Genomic DNA, 26,125 nt, shown 5'->3' with positions numbered 1-26,125 from the left:
AGTTTGAAATTCATTTTCTCAAAACATCAAAAAATTTATAGGTTATTTTAATACTAAGGGGACGAAATGTAGTGATACAGTTATTCAATCAAAGATTTTCGAATATATTGTCATATTTGGGTAAACTTCGTACCAGTAGCTCGCAGGGTGACTTCCCCAGTATCAGAGTTAAAAGGCACTTTTCTGTCTAAAGGTGGATAGAGATACTGCTTTATGTGCTTGTTATACTCAGTTGAGCAGAGCTCACAGAGTACATTAACTTTGATTGGATAACGGTTGGTTGTACAGGTATAAGAGAATCGAGCTAGATATAGATTTCCATACATCAAAATCATCAGTATCGAAAAAAAAAAATCGATTGAGCCATGTCCGTCCGTCCGTCTGTCCGACCGTCCGTCCGTCTGTCCGTTAACACGATAACTTGAGTAAATTTTAAGGTATCTTTACGAAATTTGGTATGTAGGTTCCTGGGAACTCATCTCAGATCGCTATTTAAAACGATATCGGACAATAACCACGCCCACTTTTTCGATATCGAAAATTTCGAAAAATCGAAAAAGTGCGATAATTCATTACCAAATATGGATTAAGAGATGAAACTTGGTAGGTGAGTTGAACTTATGACGCAGAATAGAAAACTGGTAAAATTTTGGACAATGGGCGGGGCACCGCCCACTTTTAATAGAAAGTAGTTTAGAAGTTTTGCAAGCTGTAATTTGGCAGTCGTTGAAGATATCATAATGAAATTTTGGCAGGAGCGTTACTTTTATCACTATATGTCTGCTTAATAAAAATTAGCAAAATTGGAGAACGACCACGCCCACTTAATAAAAATTTTTTTTTTTTAATTCAAATTTTAAAAGAAAATTTAATATCTTTACAGTATATAAGTAAATTATGTCAACATTCAACTCCAGTAATGATATGTTACAACAAAATACAAATATAAAACAAAATTTCAAAATGGGCGTGGCTCCGCCCTTTTTCATTTAATTTGTCTAGGATACTTTTAATGCCATAAGTCGAAAAAAAATTGACCAATCCTTGTGAAATTTGGTAGAGGCTTAGATTCTAGGACGATAACTGTCTTCTTTGAAAAAGGGCGAAATCGGTTGAAGCCATGCCCAGTTTTTATACACAGTCTATCGTCTGTCCTTCCGCTTGGCCGTTAACACGATAACTTGAGCAAAAATCGATATATCTTTACTAAACTCAGTTCACGTACTTATCTGAACTCACTTTGTATTGGTGTAAAAAATGGCCGAAATCCGACTATGACCACGCCCACTTTTTCGATATCGAAAATAACGAAATATGAAAAAAATGCCATAATTATATACCAAATATGAAAAAAGGGATGAAACATGGTAATTTTATTGGTCTATTGACGCAAAATATAACTTTAGAAAAAAACTTGGTAAAATGGGTGTGACACATACCATATTAAGTAGAAGAAAATGAAAAAGTTTTGCAGGGCGAAATCAAAAGCCCTTGGAATTCTGGAAGGAATACTGTTCGTGGTATTACATATATAAATAAATTAGCGGTACCCGACAGATGATGTTCTGGATCACCCTGGTCCACATTTTGATCGATATCTCGAAAACGCCTTCACATATACAACTAAGAGCCACTCGCTTTCAAAACCCTCATTAATACCTTTAATTTGATACCCATATCGTACAAACACATTCTAGAGTCACCCCTGGTCCACGTTTATGGCGATATCTCGAAAAGGCGTTCACATATAGAACTAAGGCCCACTCCCTTTTAAAATTCTCATTAACACGTTTCATTTGATACCCATATCGTACAAACAAATTCTAGAGTCACCCCTGGTCCACCTTTATGGCGATATCTTGAAAAGGCGTCCACCTATAGAACTAAGGCCCACGCCCTTTTAAAATACTCATTAACACCTTTCATTTGATACCCATATTGTACAAACAAATTTTAGAGTCACCCCTGGTCCACCTTTATAGCGATATTTCGAAAAGGCGTCCACGTATAGAACTAAGGCCCACGCCCTTTTAAAATACTCATTAACACCTTTCATTTGATATCCATATTGTACAAACGCATTCTAGAGTCACCCCTAGTCCACGTTTATGGCGATATCCCGAAAAGGCGTCCACCCATACAACTAAGGCCAACTCCCTTTTAAAATACTCATTAACACCTTTCATTTGATACCCATATAGTACAAACAAATTCTAGAGTCACCCCTGGTCCACCTTTATGGCGATATCTCGAAAAGGCATCCACATATAGAACTAAGGCCCACGCCCTCTTAAAATACTCATTAATACCTTTCATTTGATACTCATATGGTACAAACAAATTCTAGAGTCACCCCTGGTCCATCTTTATGGCGATATCTCGAAAAGGTGTCCATCTATAGAACTTAGGCCCACGCCTTTTAAAATACTCATTAATACCTTTCATTTGATACTCATATCGTACTAAATAAATTCTAGAGTCACCCCTGGTCCACCTTTATGGCGATATCTTGAAAAGGCGTCCAACTGTAGAACTAAGGCCCACGCCCTTTTAAAATACTCATTAACACCTTTCATTTGATATCCATATTGTACGAACGCATTCTAGAGTCACCCTTGATCCACCTTTATGGCGATATCTCGAGAAGGCGACCACCTATACAACTAAGGCCCACACCCTTTTAAAATACTCATGAACACCTTTCGTTGGATACCCATATTGTACAAACGCATTCTAGAGTCACCCTTGGTCCACCTTTATGCCGATATTTCGAAACGGCGTCCACCTATAGAACTAAGGCCCACACCCTTTTAAAATACTCATGAACACCTTTCGTTTGATACCCATATTGTACAAACGCATTCTAGAGTCACCCTTGATCCACCTTTATGGCGATATCTCGAGAAGGCGACCACCTATACAACTACCACCACTCCCTTTTAAAACCCCCATTAATACCTTTAATTTGATACCCATATCGTACAAACAAATTCTAGGGTCACCCCTGGTCCACCTTTATGGCGATATCTCGAAAAGGCATCCACATATAGAACTAAGGCCCACGCCCTCTTAAAATACTCATTAACACCTTTCATTTGATACTAATATCGTACAAACAAATTCTAGAGTCACCCCTGGTCCATCTTTATGGCGACATCTCGAAAAGGTGTCCATCTATAGAACTTAGGCCCACGCCTTTTAAAATACTCATTAACACCTTTCATTTGATACTCATATCGTACAAAATAAATTCTAGAGTCACCCCTGGTCCACCTTTATGGCGATATCTCGAAAAGGCGTCCACCTATAGAACTTAGGCCCACTCCCTTTTAAAATTATCATTAACACATTTAGTTTGATACCCATATCGTACAAACAAATTCTAGAGTCAGGCCTGGTCCACCTTTATGGCGATATCCCTAAATGGCGTCCATCTATAGAACTATGGCCCACTTCCTCTTAAAATACTCTTTAATACCTTGCATTTGATAAGCATGTCATACAAACACATTCCAGGGTTACCCTAGGTTCTTTTTACAACATGGTGATTTTCCCTTACTTTGTCTCCACAGCTCTCAACTGGGTATGTAATGTTCGGTTACACCCGAACTTACCATTCCTTACTTGTTTTATTTTAGTTGCATTTAAATAGGTCAAACATTTACAGCTCTCTAAATATTTATCCTATTAATATTTATAGTTTAATGAAAATACCCCATAAGAATTGAAGTATTTCCAAAACATAATTTTGTTGAGGTGACTGTGTTGTTTCTGCATTTGATAAGTTCTATTTCTGGCAACTTAAGCAATCTATGTCAAATACGTCAAAGTGGGACTACCTTGATTTCTTTTATCGTGAATGAGACTATCTGTCGGTCCCATGGAAAGTAGAAATCTTACTTGCAAATGAGATGTGTGGGGTTTCCACGCGACCGACTAAGGATTATTGAGAAAGAAGGGGAAAGGAAAAGAGAGATGAGAGACGAAAATCGGAGGTGTAGCGGAAACTGCAAATGAAAGCGTACGGCTGTTATGGGCTGCCTATCTATTTCTTTCGATGGGTTATCGGTTTGTTATGGATATGTTATTGACTAGATATAGATGAGTTATACATTTAAAATCAAAGTGCTGTAAATTTTGTATCGAAAACGAGCGCTATCAATTAGTTATCGATATCCTATTTATTTTTTATATGATACTCATTAAAAATGTTGTTGTTGGTGTTGTTGTTGTAACGATAAGGACACCCGAAGGCCCGATGATGATGGTCCTTTGCCGGAAGCAGATCCGGTACGTTCCGGTACAAAGCCCGACCATCACGGGAACGATTTTGTATTACCACATGCGACCTTCTAGGCCATCGCGCCCTCCCACCCCTTAGCTCCATGAGGAGTTCGGCGGTCGCCAGAGCCTTGGCTATTAACGAAACAGGATTCGCTACGGATTATAGTTTAATTTTCACGCAAAAACAAAATTGTCCTCAAAAATTTTTTTCATTTGTGTTGAAATTATTATAGCTTATTTTTAATCGTAGTACATATTGCTTATCTATGAACGTATAGTTTTCGATATGTAAATATTTTTAGTCAAGTACTTACCGTGAGTCCAGGCGCACCAGTCTTTCCTTCCTTACCCGGCAAACCTGGTGGACCACGTATAGTTTCACGTAATACTTCATTATCTTTGATTGCTTCTAGGATATCAGACGCATTGCAAGTACATTTGCCAGTGTATTTCTGTAGAGTAGAAAGTGGAGAAAGAGTTAATTAAGATAACTGTAAATCATGCAAATAACTAATGAGTAAGTAAATAAATGAACAGTTGTTAGGATACGGAATTGTTGCCATTAATTATAAATTGAGATATAAAGTGGATAAAGAATAAAAAATTAGTGGCCGGATGAGTTGTGAGTATATAACTTCCATTTTTCCTATAATACAGTCAGTGCATCGCAATCTCTAAAAAATGGATTTTTGCCATCATGTGTTGTTCTTTTTATAAAACAACAACAATGATTTGCTTTATACATGCATTGTTCCTAAGCTTTATACAAATACACACAGTATGCTCTAAACGAAAGTTTAAGACGTACATTTTCGAAAAAAGTTGTATAACAACGAGAAGTGGTTTTCGTGATCTAGCATCGCCGGAGAACGGATTCAACATAAACAATCAAAACAATGTCAGCAATCAAGTGCTGTATTAACACGTTGGCTGCCAAAGCCTTTTTAGAATTTTGATCGTTCAGTTGCAATATCATTTAACAATTTTGGTCAGCTGAGGCCAACAACAATTTTTTTTTGTTCTTTTTTGTTTCTTAGTGCCTAAAAATAAGTTTTGACTACTCGCGACTTTATGTTGGTCCCAAATTTGCAGTTATAACGGTTTTCTTGTGTCGCACATTTCATGCCACATGAACTGGGAAAACATAAAACATGTTGTGGGGCCACGTCGCACGAAAATGTGCGACAGTAATTTTTTGTAGTTTTTGCGTTTTGTTTGATTTTTTGTTTTATTTTATGCATTTAAGTTATGAAAGCAAATCTGAAAAGAGGCCCGTAAGGAGGAAAATGGAGTGGTTGTGTTAAAGTGGAAGGACACCAGAGATGTTAGGATTCTTTCGACGAAACACCCCACTGTAATGGTAGCCACGTCGAGCCGTCCAAATGTAGACAGTAATGAACCATCCGCCAGTACCAACAATCCACTATCCACCAGGAAGCGAAGGCAAAGAGTTATTGAAAAACCCCTTCCTGTTATTGATTACAATAAAGCCAAATTAGGTGTTGATATGTCCGATCAAATGACCTCCTACGCCTATATATTTCCACCAGAACAATTAGTTTTGTTAAATTTACAAATTGAATTTTTAGTTTTGAGTTTATTGTTTTCTAGGTATCTTCATTTGAATTTACATACATATGTATATATTTTTATATTTTTTTGTTCATAAATAAATTGATTTTTAAAAAAAATAGTAAAAAGAAAAATTTAAATTTCCAACGTTTTTATTATCCAAAAAAATACCATTAAAAATACACTTCGGCCATGGAAAATACACCAAAATATTCCCCACAGAGAATCCAAATTCCATGTAAAATTCCATATTAAAATGTACGACAACGCGAGACGCGGCCTCAGGGTAACATCTGGGTGTCGCACGAAAACGTGCGATGTGGCAGCCAACCTTTTAAAGGTCGCTGATTATATTCGCCTTTATGTATGGCTTGGAATCATGAACGATGTCGAGAGAAGATGAGATGGTTCTTGAAATGTTCGAGAAAAATGTTCCATGAGGACGACAGTGTAAGAAGCTTGATGATGCGTTGTATGTACTTTACTCTGATAAAGAAGCCTCCACTGAGTTGAAGGGGGCAGTCGGGGAAAAACTCGAGCTACCTTTGAGCTCCCAGTTAGCGTCAGTTATGGCGAACCGAGCACAACTGGCGTACTTGGTTATGAAACACCAAAATCGCTTAAGCTATAAAGAACAAAAAATGACGATGCTCTTGAGGCGGACGGCAGTAATATCATCGGTCTGAATACCCGCGCCGTAAGTTCTGCTTACTCCAAACTGGAAAAAGAAGCATTAAGATGGGTTTGATAGTGAATGATGTCAAATCGATGAACCTGCGGTCATCAAGCACAGAGTACGCGCATGTGCGCTTTAGAACCCACGCCAATAATGGCAGCCATAACTTCGAAACAGTAAAAGACGTTATTCATTTGGGAACCAGCATTAACACAAACAACGACACTAGTTTTGATTTCGAGCGAAGGAAGATATCTTCTTTATATTGTGCCGATCATAGCTAGTTTTGAATAGGTAGGCCATGTAAGAGTAAAGTTCTCTCTCGGCAAACACAATCATGCTCTACAAGTCACTTATCGTACTCATCCTGTGTTATGATGCAAAAGCATGAAACGTGAGCGTTCGTGGCTAAGGTTCTTCGAAAGATTTACGGACCTTTACGCGTTGGCGACAGCGAGTACGAAAGAATATTTGATGATGGGCTGTACGAGCTTTACGCAGACATCACCAAAGTACCTAATTAAAACACAGCGCTTAAGCAGGCTAGGTCATGTTATGCGAACTTAAAATGATGCTACGGCTCAGAAAGTCAACGAAAGCAGAGGAAGAGGGTGACCCCAACTTCGTTTGAAATACCAGGTGGAAAACGATTGGAGTTCCCTGGGTGTTACCAGCTGGCTACAGTAAATGGAGAACCGACTTGTTTGACGGATATAAACTCTTAAATAAGTAAGTGATGAAGTAAAAATATTTTAATTTCCTCTGTGTTTTCCGCCTTTCAAGTTCAGCGGTTCCTCGCCTATTTCGGTCAAGCTACACGCGCACTCACACTCAACTAAAGCTAATCCAAAATATAAATTTTCTCTAGCATGTATGCAAAATATGGAACACATTTCATTTATCATGCAATGAACGAGTGCGACGCCTAAATAAATAAAAGCTAAAAATTCGAGACAGTATGTAACGAAAATAAGGCGAAGGCCTCGGCTGAAGATGACTACGTTTTATGCACTGAATGCTCATCAAAATAGTAATGTAACTTTCAAAAAAGTAGCGTAACTGAATAAATAAGTACAAAATAAAATGTTAATTCATATGAATTTGCGTACGCATACACACCCATCCATAAATTTTACTGAAAAAGGCAAACACACACATGCATATACATATTTACATACTTATGTAGTTATCATAGGCGATGCATCGAAATGCGTAGGCAAATCGACAAACATAACGTTCTTTCTTCTCGAAATCGAATGCTTTGCTATAACTTTTCGGTACATTCGGATAGTTATTTTATAACAGTTATACAAGTGTTGTAGTGAGCTACATATACGTACATACGCATACGTTCGTACACATATACAGTACTGTCGAAAAGTATTACAACAAGATAAAAAAAGATGTTGATGTTGAAATAGCGTCAGAATTATATTTTTCCAGATTAAAATGGTCAAGAGCAGGAAAAAAAGATCCATCGAAATACGAGCCCAAAATCATTATTTTGCAACTATATAGAAATAGCCAAAGTTTTGAAAATATCTCTGTGTTCAGTTCTTACTGCCATCAGAAGATATCGGGAAACTGGACAAAATACTAACAGAAAACGATATGGTCGACCAAGAAAGACAAATGGAAGAATCGCCAACAAAATATTTGCAATAAGTAAGGCCGATCGACTGAAATCTGCACCATAAATTCGTGCTGAAATCAATGAAGACTTGAATTCTCCAATATGTTGTTGTTGTAGTTGTTGTAGCAATGCTCGCCCCACCTAATAGCCGCGACCGATCACAAATTGTCATCAATATCCTCTAACGGGAGTCCAAGGAAACTTGCCGTTTCAACAGGGGTGGACCATAAGGAAAGGGGTGTTAGAGGCGTTGGTTCCACATTACAATTAAAGAGATGGTTGGTGTCATGTGGGGACACATTGCAAGCTGGGCATACATTTTGTATGTCGGGGTTGATTCTGGATAGGTAAGAGTTTAACCTGTTACAGTATCCAGAACGAAGTTGAGCAAGAGTGATACGCGTTTCCCTGGGGAGTATGCGTTCCTCTTCCGCGAGTTCTGGATATTTTTCTTCAAGTACTGGATTCACCGGGCAATTCCCGACATAAAGGTCCGACGCCTGTCTATGGAGTTTACCAAGGACCTGCTTGTGTTTTTTCGCTTCATACGGCTGGGTTCTCAGGTGCCGTATTTCCTCAAAATGCTTACGGAGATGACTACTTAGGCCCCTAGGCGGTGCTGGTTCGTCAATCAGATGTCTGTTGGGATGCCCAGGTTTCTGTGTATTCAACAGAAACTGTTTGGTCAGCATCTCATTTCTCTCCCTGATGGGGAGTATTCTCGCCTCATTATGCAGATGGTGTTCTGGGGACATAAGAAGACAACCCGTGGCGATTCTGAGAGCAGTATTTTGGCAGGCCTGTAGTTTCTTCCAGTGGGTAGTTTTTAGGCTTGGTGGCCATATGGGTGACGCGTAGCACGTAATCGGCTGGCTAATTGCTTTGTATGTGGTCATGAGCGTTTCTTTATCTTTTCCCCAGGTACTGCTTGCAAGGGATTTGAGGATTTTATTACGACTCTGAATTCTCGGAACAATTGCGGTTGCGTGCGCACCAAAATGTAGATCCTGATCAAACGTCACACCCAAGATCTTGGGGTGTAGGACAGTCGGTAGCGTAGTGCCATCGACGTGGATGTTCAATATGGTCGACATTTGGGGCGTCCATGTTGCAAATAGGGTCGCGAAAGATTTAATCGGTGACAATGCCAGGTTTCGCAAGGCGAACAAACTGGAGAGATCAGGGAGATAGCCGTTTATTTTAGTGCATAGCTCATTGACCTCTGGGCCTGGGCCTGTGGCCATTATTGTACAGTCATTGGCGTAGGAAACGATTGTGACTCCTTCCGGTGGTGAAGGTAGCTTAGATATGTAGAAATTAAACAAAAGTGGGGATAGGACACCACCCTGTGGCACCCCTTGTTTAATTCTCCTTGGTTTTGATGTTTCGTTTCTGAATTGCACCGATGCCTGCCGGCCACCCAGATAATTTGTGGTCCACCTTTTAAGACATGGGGGAAGGGTAGACCCTTCCAGGTCTTGCAGTAATGAGCCATGGTTGACCGTATCAAAAGCTTTTGATAGGTCTAGCGCTACGAGTACTCTTCTATGGTGGGGGTATTGATTCAAACCACAATTTATCTGGGTGCTAATGACATTTAGCGCGGAGGTAGTGCTATAAAGTTTTCTGAAGCCATGCTGATGAAGGGCTAGCTGCAAATGTGCTTGGAAATAAGGGAGCAAAATGGCTTCAAGCGTCTTTGCCACTGGCGATAGGAGAGATATCGGACGATATGACTCACCTACGTTAGCTGGTTTCCCAGGCTTTAGTAGCGGGACCACCTTGGCCATTTTCCATTTCTCGGGTATGGCAAAGTTGGAGAGAGACAGGTTGAAGACATGCGCTAAATATTTGAAACCCTCTTTCCCTAGGTTTTTAAGCATCGGCATGGCTATGCGGTCTGGGCCCACTGCTTTGGATGGTTTAGCGCGACCAATGGCGTCTTCAACCTCTCTAGCGGTGATGGTGATTGGTGACGCGCTGAATTTGTGTTTATGTGCGTGTCTATTTGCTCTCCGTCTATCTTTGTCGACCGTAGGATGCATTATATATTGTCGGCAGAAAGCGCTCGCGCATTTTTCCGCATCCGACAGCACCTTATCGCCAAAGGCGATGGAAACTTTGTCTTTGTGCTTAGTCGGATTCGATAGGGACTTTACGGTGGACCAAAGTTTACCTATACCGGTAGAGAGGTTACAACCTCTTAGGTGCTCTTCCCATTTCGCCCGCTTGTGTTCGTCCACAAGCAATCTGATGCGTTGGTTTATATCCCATATTTGGGGGTCGCCTGGATCAAGCTGTCTTATAAGGTCGCGTTCCCTCGCTAAGCTTGCGGCCTCCGCCGGGAAGTGGGCCGGATTTCGGGAATTCTCCCGGCGGGAATGAAATGTGCCGAGGCGGATTCAATGACCTTACGGAAGGCACGCTCCCCTTGGCGAGCATCAGTCGGGATAGGGAGGGCAGCAAAGCTGCTGTCTGTTGCAGATTTATATTCTTCCCACTTTCCTTTTTTGAAGTTTATGAAAGTGCGTTTTTCGGTGACGATGAAGTCGGCGGTACGCTCGAACGAAATAAGTATGGGCAGGTGGTCGGATGTCAATGTTACCATCGGCTGCCAGTTGACGCAGTTTACGAGTTCTGCGCTCACGATTGAGATATCTGGCGAGCTATGACAGCTTCCTACCATACGTGTGGGGGCGTCTCCGTTTATTGTGCAGAACGTCGTTTCTTTTATTTGATCCGCCAACATCTCACCCCTACTGTCCGCCCGCAAGTTTGAATGCCATAGGTCGTGATGGTCATTGAAATCGCCTAAGATAATGCAATTGGTACCAGTGAGTAAGGCCTCGATTTTAGGGCGGTTAAAGTAATATAGTCACTGTTTTCTTATAAATTTTGATTGAACTGTCAGTAAAATCCAATAAAAATCTATTCGGATCATAGAACTACGTTGAATGTTCAAAACTACTGCGAATATGTAAATAATATTTTAATAAATGATACGGTAAACTGGCAAAAACAACTTTCTTCATCTTCTTCTAATACTTTCCGACTGTACTGTACTATGGTAGCAATTACATATAACGATGCATAGTTCTCTGTTTCGTTACCAATTTTCGTATTGTAAAGCCCACTGAATGTACGCAATTTGTGAAATAGCTCTTTTATTGCCGTAGTATGCGCTAATATGTATCTATGTATATGTGATTGTATGCGTAGATATGAATGTGTTGTATTGAAAGTGCCGTTTGTTATGAGACCGCACACGCTCTATAATGTAGAGGCAATTATGGAAATTGAAGCGTTTGCATACAATACGGCAGCATTTAAAAGTGAATTGGCGCAAAGGATGGCAGAATTGCTAACGGTTTTCAACTTGTGGGTTGTATTCGTATATGGTTTAGAGATGCATTATGGTCCACGCGCACTATGTTTTCATTTATGCATACAAACATACATATTTAGGTCTGAAACAAACTGGGAATAGCAAAAATGTGGCATCATTTTATTCCCTTGAAACTGTCTATAATTTATGTGAAAATGACAAATGTATTTGCATGAATGTGTAAGTGTATATGTGTGTATGTATTATATAGCCTTTTTTGTATGTATGTGCATAGACAGTTGTACAGAATCGCTATTTGTACATGTAAAATGTGCGTAATGTAAACAATTTTATATGGAAATTTTTGTAGTTTAAGTATATGTGGACATGGGCATATATACACACGTATAGACAATTTTCTATTTTGTTTGGCATAGCAATTCAATTCAGTTTTTGAAACGTTTTTGCTTAGTGAAATAAGCTAAAAGGCTATTTTGATATGAATTTTAATCTGCATAACTTATATTCATATCAATCGTCGCTTAGAAATGCAGGCAAAAAACTTCTTGTTTGTGACATAGCAGAAATAAGCAAGGGGTTGTATCGATATCAAGTCTTCAGCAATAATAATTTTTTATATAGTTTTTATGGTTTAACTTTTTTTCCTTAATTGAAAATTTTGTTTCTTTTTGATGGGAAACATCGATAGGCGCACATCAAATCGATTTCTGGCGAGTGGCCACGATATACATATGTATGATAGTATATACATATGTACATATTTATTTCACTTAGGGGTAATTTCGGGATGAATTGGGGAACTCTTACGGGGTTATTTGGGAATAATTTCGGGGGCTTCCTCGGGTTCCTCCCGGGGTCATTTAGGGAAACTTTCAGAATGATATAGGGAAGCCTTTGGGGTCCTGCCGTGGTCATTACGCATCATTTCGATATAAGGTGTAATTTTGGGTACTCTCTGGGGTAAATTTGGATGTCATTTCGGGATAATTTCGGGCACTTCATCGGTTTCCTCCTGGAATCATTTCAAAATGATTTTGGGGACCCCCTCGGTATCCTGCCGGGGTCATTTGCGATCACTTCTGGGTCGTTTAGGGTCTATTTCGGGATGATTTGAAGGACCCTTTCGGGGTTCTCGAGGGTTATTTGGGATGACTTTGGGGCTCTTCTGGGTTCTGGTAAGGTCATTTGGAGTTTACTATAAGGTTATTTGCTCCTAATTCCAGGATAACTTTAGGGACTATCTTAGGATCATCCCGGGATCATTTGGTGATCACTTCGGGGTCATTCGGAGGTATTTCGAATGTTCAATCAGGGTATTCTCGGACTCATTTGAAAGTTATTATGAGATGATTTTGGAGACTACCTGGGATCCTCCCTGGGTTATTTAGATATCACTTAGGAAAAAAATCTTTATGTCATATTTGGTTCAATGTTTCACATATATCAGGCGTCCTGTATCGGCTGCCCTTTCTCTTTAATAAGAATGGAAGAAACAAAACTTTAAGATAAATCGCCATAGCTAGTTGTATAGATCCATTTTTCATCAGCAACATTTTGGCACCGCTGTTTTTACCATTCAGCTAGTAAAGCTGTAATTCGTTTGCATTTCTATTTTATATTCCTAATATTTTCTGCTTGTTTTTGTTGGTCAAGCGATGTGGACATTAATAAACGCACTTATTTGGCTCTTTACAGTTTAACATTTAGGAGCACAGGAAAAAGTTCATTTCGTGATCTGTGCACATATGTAGATGACCTATAAAAAATACGTGTAGGTATTGTTAAGAGACATATCTTTTAAACATTATTTCTAAAAAAATGTTTTAAGTCTATTTACATGGGCTTTTTCGTTATAAATTTTTCCACAAAACTAGTTTTGAAAAAGTCCTCTTGGAATATTTAAATAACAGAAAACCATATGGTGTGAACCAAGAGCTCAGTATTCTTATAAAAAAATATGCAGATTCCAAAATAATTCATTTGTAACCATGAAGAAAGCCACATCAATGACTAAAAATCGTCATATAAAGTCAAAATTAGTAAATTACTGGATTTAATAGGTCCTTTTCGTTAATAACATTTAATTTTTGTGACAAATTTACAACAAAAAACTAGCGCGATTTATGCAAGTGCCGCAGCAGATTAAAACGCGTCAATATTCTCTTTTGTTCCACTAAAGAGGCAATTATCGGTTTTTGCATATCCACGCTAGGATTAGTGCCATAATAAATAAATAAATAGCTAATCCAAGGGAATAATTCCACACGCAAATGAATTTATGCACAGTAGAGTGTGCCAAATTATTACGATATTCTTTTTTTCGCTCTCAGCCAGTATCACAAAATATCAGAGAATAAGTGAGAGCGAAAAAAATACTGTAATTTTTATACTCAGTTGAGCAGAGTTCACAGAGTATATTAAGTTTGATTGGATAACGGTTGGTTGTACAGGTATAAAGGAATCGAGATAGATATAGACTTCCATATATCAAAATCATCAGGATCGAAAAAAAAATGATTGAGCCATGTCCGTCCATCCGTCCGTCCGCCCGTTAACACGATAACTTGAGTAAATTTTGAGGTATCTTGATGAAATTTGGTATGTGGGTTCCCGAGAAACCCTCTCAGATCGCTATTTAAAATGAACGATATCGGACTATAACCACGCCCACTTTTTCGATATCGAAAATTTCGAAAAACCGAAAAAGTGCAATAGTTCATTACCAAAGACAGATAAAGCGATCAAACTTGGTAGGTGAGTTGAACTTGTAACGCAGAATAGAAAACTAGTAAAATTTTGGAAAATGGGCGTGGCACCGCCCACTTTTAAAAGAAGGTAATTTGGCAGTCGTTGAAGATATCTTGATTAAATTTGGAAGGAACGTTACTCCTGTTAGTATATGTACGCTTAATAAAAATTAGCAAAATCGGAGAACGACCACGCCCACTTTTAAAAAATAATTTTTTTAAAGTAAAATTTTAACAAAAAATTTAATATCTTTACAGTATATAAGTAACTTGTGTCACCATTCAACTCCAATAATGATATGGTGCAACAAAATACAAAAATAAAAGAAAATTTAAAAATGGGCGTGGCTCCGCCCTTTTTCATTTAATTTGTCTAGGATACTTTTAATGCCATAAGTCGAACAAAAATGTACCTATCCTTTTGAAATTTGGTAGGGGCATAGACCTTATGACGCTAACTGTTTTCTGTGAAAATGGGCGAAATCGGTTGAAGCCACGCCCAGTTTTTATACACAGTCTTCCGGCTATCCTTCCGCATGGCCGTTAACACGATAACTTGAGCAAAAATCGAAGTATCTTTACTGAACTTAGTTCACGTACTTATCTGAACTCACTTTATCTTGGTATAAAAAACGAACGAAATCCGACTATGACCACGCCCACTTTTTTGATATCGAAAATTACGAAAAATGAAAAAATGCCATAATTCTATACCAAATACGAAAAAATGGATGAAACGTGGTAATTAGATGGGTTTATTGATGCGAAGTATAGCTTTAGAAAAAACTCTGTAAAATGGTTGTGACACCTACCTTATTAAGTAGAAGAAAATGAAAAAGTTCTGCAGGGCGAAATAAAAAACCCTTGAAATCTTGGCAGGTATTACATATATAAATAAATTAGCGGTATCCAACAGATGATGTTCTGGGTCACCCTGGTCCACATTTTGTTCGATATCTGGAAAACGCCTTCACATATACAACTACCACCACTACCTTTTAAAACTCTCATTAATACCTTTAATTTGATACTAGTATCGTACAAACAGGTTCTAGAATCACCAGTGGTCCACCTTTATGGAGATATATCGAAAAGGATTCCACCTATAGAACTAAGGCGCACGCCCTTTTAAAACACTCATTAACACCTTTCATTTGATACCCATATTGTACAAACGCATTCTAAAGTCACCCTTGATCCACCTTTATGGCGATATCTCGAAAAGGCATCCACCTATAGAACTAAGGCCCACTCCATTTTAAAATACTCATTAACACCTTTCATTTGATATCCATATTGTACAAACGCATTCTAGAGTCACCCTTGATCCACCTTTATGGCGATATCTCAAGAAGGCGACCACCTATACAACTACCACCACTCCCTTTTAAAACCCTCATTAACACCTTTCTTTTGATACCCATATTGTACAAAAAAATTCTAGGCTCACCTCTGGTCCACCTTTACGGAGATATCTCGAAACGGCGTTCACCTATTGAACTAAGGATTACTCCCTTTTAAAATACTCATTAACACCTTTCATTTGATACCCATATGGTACAAACAAATTCTAGAGTCAACCCTGATCCACCTTTATGGCGATATCCCTAAATGGCGTCCACCTATAGAACTATGGCCCACTTCCTCATAAAATACTCTTTAATGCCTTTCATTTGATACGCATGTCATACAAACACATTCCAGGGTTTCCCTCGGTTCATTTTCCTACATGGTTATTTTCCCTTATGTTGTCACCATAGCTCTCAACTGAGTATGTAATGTTCGGTTACACCCGAACTTAACCTTCCTTACTTGTTTTGAGAATAGAAGTGGAACTTTTGATCAAATTTCTTCAATTACAACCATTTTCTTTAATTTTCCATAATTTAAGAAAAATCCTTTAAGAATTTTATAGCTTAAAAAAATACAAGCCAATCTCAAAAACGTTTACAAAAAGGTACGAAAAATATCGAATTTTTTCGAAGCTTTAAATTTTTCATTCAGAGTTATCAAGTTTGAGTATGCAGATTTATAGTCCAATAAATTTATGTTTAATATAGCATAAGTTAAACATCTCTCAAAAATTGCTTTAGTTTTTGATATTTTTTCGCATCTCTTATCTTTGTATGTGCGAAAAATATAAAACATTCATCAAAAAAAACTGTTAAGAATCAGTGCCAATCTTAACAGAACTATAACCTGTAATTTGTTAGACTAAAAGCTATTGGACTAAAAACCTGCAAACTCAAAAAAATGAGAAAATTCGAGTCTTTCCAAAAATTTTTGCGATATCTCAAATCTCTAAAAACTCAAAATATTCGCAATTTTTCAGGAACTTTTTCGTAAACGATTTTTAATTCGGGTTGCGTGGTTTCAACAACAAAGTTTATGCATGATTTTTCTTAAATTACTAAAATAGAATAAATAAAAATATTTAGGCGAAGAAACTTGGTAAACCTTTCCACTCTTAGTTTCGAGTATGCTACTTAACACCAGGGCGTTTCGTTTTCATACCATGTTTACTCTTTTCTTTTACCAAGTAGTCTGCATTTCAATCATGTCAAAAAATGTGATTCTCAACATACATAAGTATACTATTTTGGACAAAATTGGGTTTACTTCCACTAAAGTATTTGGTGTATAATTATTTTTTTAAAAACTTTGCGAAAAATGTACGCAATGCCACATTAAGACGGACAAGGCTACATCTATTTCGATTAAATTTTGTAAATATCTTCAAAGCCTTTGTTCCGCGAGTGGAGATCGAGCTTGCACTCCCATAACGCACTCGACCAAAGTTGTCGCTCAGCTCATTCCCAATTGGCTGATGATGCATATATTAATATGTGAATTTTTTTTTAATGAGTGAAAAATTGTAAATCACCCTAATGTGCACAATTACTTATGTTATCGTATACATTTACCTTATTTAACTATTTAACCAGAGTAGATTTACTAAAGTATTTTCATTAATTTGCCTTTAGTTCGTTTGCATTTATATGTATATACTAATTAGTTTAACAATGAAAGAAAAACAACTATACGTATATCTAAACCTACAGAACCAGATAGGAAACAGGGCCCGTATTACGTATTACGATCCGTGATCGAAACTAATTCTTTAAATCACAATAGCTTTCCCACTGATGCCAATAAAAAAGAGAGGAGGTTTTTTGAAGGGTATGAAAGAAGCATAGGAGCTTGAATTAAACCATCTAAAATAACGCAGGATATTAGCTCAGTTACGAGATCAAGAGGGCACTTTCGCTGAACTTTTCCCGCCATAAGCGAACTCTTTCTTGAGTGAGTAGAGAAACAATTTAAGTGGGCTCGTAAAAACACTTGTTCAGAAAGGTACAATCGTGATCGTCCTGAGCACAGATTCTTCCAAAAACGGAATTGGTAACTGTAAAATATCAGACACGAGTTTTTTCCAAACAACGGCAGGATACCCTTAACAACTGATATTGGAAAGGAAGTCTTTCGATCGCTATAGAAAACTCTTCGAAAAAGGTAACCACTACCGACTCGAAGTGAACTGCGATGCCTACAATAGCAAATTTAACAAATACAAATTAGGAACGCAGAAAATGTTTCACGGGAACAATATTGTGAGAACCTGGTGACAAAAAATAAGGTAAAAAGACTTCGCAAAATACTTTTTGGATCAAATGTAGCCCCAAGAAGGATAAGAAATTCTGACAGCTCATGAATCGTCTGCAGTCAGGAAGCTTTAGAGTTCTAGACATAGATATATTTTTCGGTATTCTACAAGCGTCACTTTGCCGGAAAACTGCGTCTTTTTTCCACGAGCAGACATCGAAAACATTGCATACCAAGAGAAAGAACTTTGGGCTATCAAATCACTCGAAAGTTGCAAATCTCCCGGACCGGATGAAGTAATACAATCCATGTTGCCACCCGCTTGCGACAAGTTATTACCCGATTTGTGGTGGTTTTTTTCAAGCCGCCTGCAAGAAGGCTGAGTTCCCGAAGCCCTAAGGGAGCGTACGGATATTGTTCATTCAAAAATCAGGGAAACTTATCCACTAGGATCAAAGAGACTAAGGGCCAAAAGGCCGCTCCCTCTTTATCTTTAAAACACTGCAGAGACTAATAAACTTGCACCGCCGTGGTGTGATGGTAGCACGCTCCGCCTAACACACCGACGGGCAAAGCAACATCGAAATTATAGAAACAAGTTCTTTCAATTAGGAGAAAATTTTTTTAAGCTGGGTCGCCACTCGGCAGTGTTTGGCAAGCACTACGAATGTATTTCTGCCATGAAAAGCTCTCAGTAAAAACTCATCTGCCTTGCAGATTCCGTTCGGAGTCGGCATAAAACATGTAGGTCCCGTCCGGCCGATTTGTAGAGAAAATCAATAGGAGCACGACGCAAATTGGAAGAGAAGCTCGGCCTTAGACCTCTTCGGAGGTTATCGCGCCTTACATTTATTTTTTTTATTTTTTTCTATTTATACGTATATCTAAACCTACAGACCCAGAGAGGAAACAGGGCCCGTATTACGTGTTACGATCCGTGATCGAAACTAATCCTTTAAATCACATTAGCTCTTGAAAGGTGGATCGGATTAGTGACATATTTGAACTAGCGACAAATAGTACTTGTAAGATCCATCCTCTATTATAATTTTTAAAAAAAGTTTGACAGTTACATAGTTATTGCTTGAGTGAAAATAGTTTTCTAATTTTCAGATCGTAACACGTAATACGGGCCCTGCTCATCGATGCCAATAAAAAAGAGAGGAGTTTTTTTGTAGGGTATGAAAGAAGCATAGGACCTTGAATTAAATCAATTAAAATAACGCAGGATATTAGCTCAGTTACGAGATCAAGAGCGAACTTGGAGTCAACTTTTCCCGCCATAAGCGAACTCTTTCTTGAGTGAGTAGAAAAACAATTTAAGTGGGCTCGTAAAAAAACTTGTTCAGAAAGGTACAATCGTGATCGCCCTTACCACAGATACTTCCACAAATGGAATTGGTAACTGGAAAATATCAGACATGAGTTCTTTTTCGAACAACGGCAGGATACCCTTAACAACTGATATTGAAAAGAAGGTCTTTCGTTCGCTTTAGAAAACTCTTCGAAAAAGCTAACCACTACCGACTCGAAGTGGACTGGGATGCCTACAATAGCAAATTTAACAAATACAAATTAGGAACGCAGGAAAGGTTTCATGGGAACAATATTGTGAGAACCTGGTGAGAAAAAATAAAGTATAAAGACTTCGCAAAATGCTATTTGGATCAAATGTAGCCCCAAGAAGAATAAGAAAGCCTGACAGCTCATGAACCGTCTGTAGTCAGGAAGCTTTAGAGTTCTAGACATAGATATATTTTTCGGTATTCTACAAGCGTCACTTTGCCGGAAAACTGCGTCTTTTTTCCACGAGCAGACATCGAAAACATTGCAGACCAAGAGAAAGAACTTTGGGCTATCAAATCACTCGAAAGTTGCAAATCTCCCGTACCGGTTGAAGTAATACAATCCATGTTGCCATCCGCTTGCGACAAGTTATTACCCGATTTGTGGTGGTTTTTTTCAAGCCGCCTGCAAGAAGGCTGAGTTCCCGAAGCCCTAAGGAAGCGTACGGATATTGTTCATTCAAAAATCAGGGAAACTTAACCACTCCGATCAAAGAGACTAAGGGCCAATAAGCCGCTCCCTCTTTATCTTTAAAACACTGCAGATACTCATAAACTTGCACCGCCGTGGTGTGATGGTAGCACGCTCCGCCTAACACACCGACGGGCAAAGCAACATCGAAATTATAGAAACAAGTTCTTTCAATTAGAAGAACATTTTTTTAAGCGGGGTCGCCCCTCTGCAGTGTTTGACAAGCACTACGAATGTATTTCTGCCATGAAAAGCTCTCAGTAAAAACTCATCTGTCTTGCAGATTCCGTTCGGGGTTGAAATAAAACAAGTAGGTCCTGTCCCGCCAATTTGTAGGAAAAATTAAAAATGAGCACGACGTAAATTGGAAGAGAAGCTGCGCCTTAAATCTCTTCGGAGGTTATCGCGCCTTTCATTTATTTATTTATATAACTTTTCTGCAAGATGGAGCAGCTCAGCGTGCATACCGGAAATTCAAATCACTTTAAAGCGGTCTTGACAAGGTAGCCAGCGTCACTGAAATGTGAAGACTAAACCTTGGCATCTATCCTCGACTTTGAAGGTGCCTTAAAAATTTTTCAAAGGGAGACCACCTTCAGAATACTCATACGACATGGAACCCAATACTCTATAGTTACATGCATCGATTCTTTGCTCAGCATTAGAATAGTCATCGCTACTTTAGGAGCTGCTCGGTAGGCCCAGAGGCTGACTGAGGGCAGCAAGTTATCGCTTCTCATTGGATATTGATAATTTATGAAACTCTTTAGTGCAGAAGTACGAGTCGCATACGAAGTCGATTTAGTGATTCTAATCACATGGAAATTCTTGCAAACGATAAGTGAGCTTTTGGATGGGGAGCTCTGTGACATTTCGCAATGGACCGTTAAAAATGGGCTAGTAGTAAACTCAATCAAAATGGAACATGTCCTGTATATAAAATAAACAAAAGATCATTCCTACAACGTAGCAAGGCTAAATGACGAAACGATCTTTTTTTTTATTTTGTTGAAGCCCAATTACTTTGAATTATACTCGGCCACAAATTAAGCTGGAATAAGAATGTTGGAGTGAGATCAAAGAAAGCTGTGGAAGCATATTAGACCTACAAAAGGGCTAGGGAGAAACTGGAGACAGTCACCGAGTATTATCCATGGCATGTACAATGAAGTCATTCAGCCGATGCTAATGTATGGAGCTCTTATCAGGAGGAAAGCGCTAGACAAAATGTTCAGCAACATAGGGTTAGGAAGATGCCAGGGCAAGCATACCTGGGAATATTAGAAGCAGAGAGCGGCGCACTTCAGCATGGGTGAAAATCAAAGCGGGGTTTGACATCTAGGTCCAGAACATGAGATATCATTCACCAGAAAATTGGAAGAAAACCCTAGACAGAATTATGGGAATTGCATTCTATGCAAACGGCTCGAAAATGGAAAAATGAGCTGGAGCTGGAGTGTACTGAAGGCAGATGCAGGTAAATCAATTATATCGACTTCTATGCCATGAAGAGAGCAGCCAGTTACAGAGCCGGATATCGGGAGGAAGTGTTAACCCCCGCTGGCTTCCATAAGGCATCTCAATGATTCTCTTTGCTGGGAATAGCGATATTGGAGGGATGAAATTTGAGATTCGATGAGCAGGAAAAATTCCGGAATAGACATAAGTGAGGTGAACAGCTTTATACAACTACCGTAGGGTTATCTTTTGTGGAAAATCAAGGAATATGAAATAAGTTCTACATTATTCGACTAAGATAAAGAGGTGAAAGAATTTGGTGTGACACAAAATGAAATAAGAGGTCTTTATTTCCGACTGAATATATATAATAAGAAGCAAAAGTGCGGTAGTAATGGAAGCATGTGATGTGCATTGCTAAATCAATTTGTAGTCGATAATTTATTAGCATACACACATATGCATATTTTGGACTTATTGTTTTCCATAGGTTAGATGTACATACATAGACCTATTATTGCAACTCTACCTTGAGTTTATGTACACACTGGCCAGGCAGCATATTTATATTTGGTACATATATAGATGAGAACTGGATTCCTATTGCATATTTGGCTGTTTGTATTTATAATTTTGTTCACGTATTTGCTATTGCCTTTATTATGCACTAATTGAACAATAATTACAAATATAATTCGATAATTGCAAAATTTATGTGGATTTCTGATCTGTATTTGTGAAGCTAGATAAACTGCGAACTTGGTGGATGAACGACTATTTAATCAGAGATATATATATTCATGTGATAATCCAAATATTTAAAATCCTGTGAGGATTGAGTAATCATCAGTTCATGGTTAAACTATGTTTCAATTGTTGATCATCTCCACATTATTTGCTATTTAAACAGCAAGTGAAAATAAACTCAAATTTACTTATCTAATATACTTAAGATTTATAGCCTAAATCAACTTGTGACCGCATATCATCCATGCCATGTACAACTGAGTCATCCGGCCGATATTCACGTTTGGAACTCTTGTCTGGTCGAAGACCCTAGGTAAAATGTAAGGAGACGATTTAGGATCACAACTAAGCTAACATCTGCCAATCACGACCGTCTCCACTTGTAGCGCATACCATATCCTTTAAAGGAGGAATGAGAGGAAGGTCCAGACAGTGGTAGGAGTACAGCAGTCTACACAGACGGCTAAAAAATGGAAAAGGGAACTAGAGCTTGAATATACTCAAAGCATCTACAAATGAATAAATCAAAATGACTCCCCGACTTATGCAATGTACACCAGGCGAAGGCTTTTACCATTGAGGGAAAGCACAGCTATACTGCTTTTGGATAGCATGGTTACATACATCAATGTTGCGAGCTCTGTCGACAGCCAGGCCACTTTAAAAGCATTCGAATCCAAAGTGATTAAGCTGAATACCGTGTGGAGGTGTCAAACCTGGCATCCATAAAGCCCCTAAATGTCTTCTCGTACTGGATCCCAGTGCAGGGAATAAAATTGCAGATAGGATGACCATGAAATGTTACGTAGTTGACACAAGTGGGAGTAGGTTTTGTGGCCTAATTTATTTTATTGCTTAGAATTCAATACTTTTTTTGAATCGCTTTTCAAGATTTAAATGAAGTCTTAAATTATATTGAGTGTCTTTCTTTTTCTTACGCTTGAATGCCAAATTCGATACGATCATTGGCTCGAGGGATATAATGGCCATATCTACCCAAGATACAACATTCACTACAAAGAGCACCAGTGCTAGAGTACCAAAGTGACGTCAAGTCATCTGCAGCGAGTAATTTTACAGCAGTAAAATCTAATAGCCTGACTTACTGAAAGTAATTGTAATAATTTGGCTCAAGAGTTGGCAAGGCACCTCAATCATCGTAGCCCAAGAAACAAAATTTTAAGGTAAAGTATGCTTTATTTATTTCATATTGACATACAATTTTACTGCTCATCCTAGTTCAAGCGACCAAAGTAGCAGGGTTAGTCACTAGTCAACTTCAACTGGAGCTCAAATTCGCATTGGCATATGGAGCCCAAGTACAATGTTAATAAGCAGGCTGAAACATAGCTCAATATATTTCATAAACAATTTTCTCTTAAGCTATCAGCTAATAAAAAACTTTTGTTTAAACTCTTTTGGTACTTACCGCATCTGCACCGGTGGGAAAATCAACGAAGGGTGGAAAGGTTGCCGATTCACCTTTCGGTCCAGGCGAACCTGGTGGCCCCGGCGGGCCACGTATACTATCACCGGGTGGTCCTTTTGGACCGCGTTCACCTTTTTCACCTTTTATTGTACGATATGCTGGAATAAAAAAGAAAAAATCCTGTTAAGCATTGATAAAAATGTCAGCCTACACTGCGTATACGTAACTGTGTATATCAATCAAGTTTGGGTGACAACGTACGACAAACACTTTGCGGATAATTTCATATGATTAGAGATGGTAGGTTGAACTGGCCGGTCCATGAGGACCTCACATAGACTGATGGTAAATAACCGGTAAATTGGTTATATATGGTAAATATGGGTAAATACCCAAATATTTACCCAAAAGAAGGGTAAAAATAATCTATTGGAAAATATGGGAAACAAACACACAAGTTCAATCCAAAATGTACCCAATTTGTCCTATATTGGTGGGTAGTTATCCATTACGCTATCGGTTGAATTAGTTTTAATCTGTAATCCAGCGTTTTTTCAAAAATATTTAGCCAATAATGCATGCCATTGCAAAAATTTAAGTTTACCCAGTAAACATTTTAAGTCGAAAAATATTCGGAAAAATATCTAAATTGGAGCGTTTACAGTCGGTATTTGCTCATTTGGGAGGCCGAAACCAATGTATTTCCTTCCTGACATGGTCGCCCTATATGAGCCTATTAACGTATATCATTTCAGCCTAAATAAGAGTCCGACATACTTAAGTCTTAAAAGGCGTTTAAGCAGCTCATATTATACTCTACTGGAACTCTCCGGCGTCATTTTTAACTCTAATAAACTATGATTATCTGGCACCTATATGACCTGTTTATTAGGCATCGTCAGCGCTTATTTGGGTCATATACAGTTCAACACACCTGGACGGAGCATGGAAGCTTTGCGGTCGCATTAAAAATATCGATAATCGTTCATGGGTGGAAAAACGTCGATGCTTATACAAAAAAAGGAACAGCAAGGGTAACAATAATGTACAAATCTAATTCATTTTGTTTTAAAATGAAAAATTGTTGTAACAGAGTTTCAAAATTTGATCCAAACTCACTGTGACCAACATAAATAGTTGATAAATAATAATTTTTGCACGCTAAGTTAGGAGCTTTTAGGCCGTTAAATAAAAGGCAAAAATTAAATTTTTTTTACCTCTTACGCATTTCGATGCTTTTCTGGTTCCTACATTGCCCACTTATTTTGGACTCGTTTCGGTTTCTTAAATTATGAGCGCCGTGAGCATGTTTGAGGGGTAGCCTTGTTTGCGTAAATATGTGTACCCTTTAAACATTCTCTTACAAATCTGGAGTTCAATATAGGTCCGAAAATTATCAGCTTCAAAAATGCTACCACTTTAGAGCCTTTTATGACTCCAATTTGATGAAATTATGAAAAACCGAAAAATATTAAAATCAGTAAACAAGACAGCTCCAGAATAAAAACTCAGAAATTTTTCTGCGACACTTTATTCTAAATAAATAATTAATTCAACTAATACTTATTTCATTTCTATCTTATCCTCATGGGAGTTTCATCACAAATATTTTCTCGCCTCTGTTTTCCGCTTCGGATATATATATCAAAATTCTTCTTAAAAGCCCTGAAGTAGTGTCATTGAAATTCTCAAAATTAGCAGTATATGACGCCAATAAGGCTCATATATGATATCGGAAGGAGGTGTGTATAAGACTTATGTTAGAGGCAAAATATGAGTATATAGCATTCACTTCGGGCTCCTAAATGAGTTCAGGACGAGTGCAAACGATTCAAAGTTTGGACTCCTTTCAGACTAATTGTTGATTCTGAGTGTTTGCTGGGTTGTTTGTTTAAAATCAAAACGAATTTTTTTTATTTCAAATGACGTATAAATTTAATTGCTGAATTGTAATTCCAAGCAACCTCGATTCAAATGATTTTTAAATACCCCAAAAAGGATACAAAAAAGGAATATTCCGGGTATTTTCCTGGTATTTACCCATAAAAATGGTAAATACGCGGTAGAATCCCAACTCTTCATATGATGGTTTACTCTAATTTCCGTTCAAACTTTTAAAATAGTAAAGCACATCGACAGGTGAATCCTGTCAGACTTTGTTTCAAGAAAACCTATCTCAATAGTTAGTTTAAGAGTATCACTCGCTTCAAATCGACTGCCGAGTGGCTTACCGCCTTACTTCGGCTGCCGTCTCGAAAACAGTATATCTCAGAAAACATTTAAATAATGCCCTATTTGGGAATTTGTTCTAAAAACGCACTACCACAGAACTCGGTTGAAAAACACCCTATTTCAGAATTTTTTTCATAAATACCGCAGTTAGTTTCAAAACGTATTGAATTTGGAACAGCGCGTTTTTGAAACAAGTTCAGAGATGGGGCGATTTGAGAACTAGATACTATTGAAACGGCGCGTTATTCAAACGTTTTCCGGGATGTGGTGTTTTCGAAACGGAAGCCGAGACAGGGCGGTATTCCGCTCAGCAGTCGTTGTGAAATATATTTTTAACTAAGGTTTAAATATTCTGAGGTAA

At 38.2% G+C, this 26,125-nt stretch overlaps 1 protein-coding gene across 17 annotated transcripts in view; it reads right to left on the bottom strand.

Annotated features, from left to right (window-relative positions):
• Positions 1 to 26,125, bottom strand: part of LOC137233656 (collagen alpha-1(XV) chain-like) — a 1,316,768-nt gene that overhangs the window by 346,160 nt on the left and 944,483 nt on the right. For all 17 annotated transcript variants that reach the window (XM_067756874.1, XM_067756865.1, XM_067756879.1 and 14 more), the window contains 2 exons: positions 23,533 to 23,690; positions 4,599 to 4,736 (listed from right to left, as the gene is read on the bottom strand). In XM_067756874.1, coding sequence (XP_067612975.1) covers positions 4,599 to 4,736; positions 23,533 to 23,690 — 296 coding nt within the window. The remainder of the gene's footprint in view (positions 1 to 4,598; positions 4,737 to 23,532; positions 23,691 to 26,125) is intronic.

This window comes from Eurosta solidaginis, chromosome 5, assembly GCF_040869045.1.
Source record: "Eurosta solidaginis isolate ZX-2024a chromosome 5, ASM4086904v1, whole genome shotgun sequence".
In the NCBI taxonomy this organism is placed as follows: Eukaryota; Metazoa; Arthropoda; class Insecta; order Diptera; family Tephritidae; genus Eurosta; species Eurosta solidaginis.
Note: the sequence above shows the minus strand (reverse complement) of the source record. Positions and strands in the feature narration are given on the sequence as shown.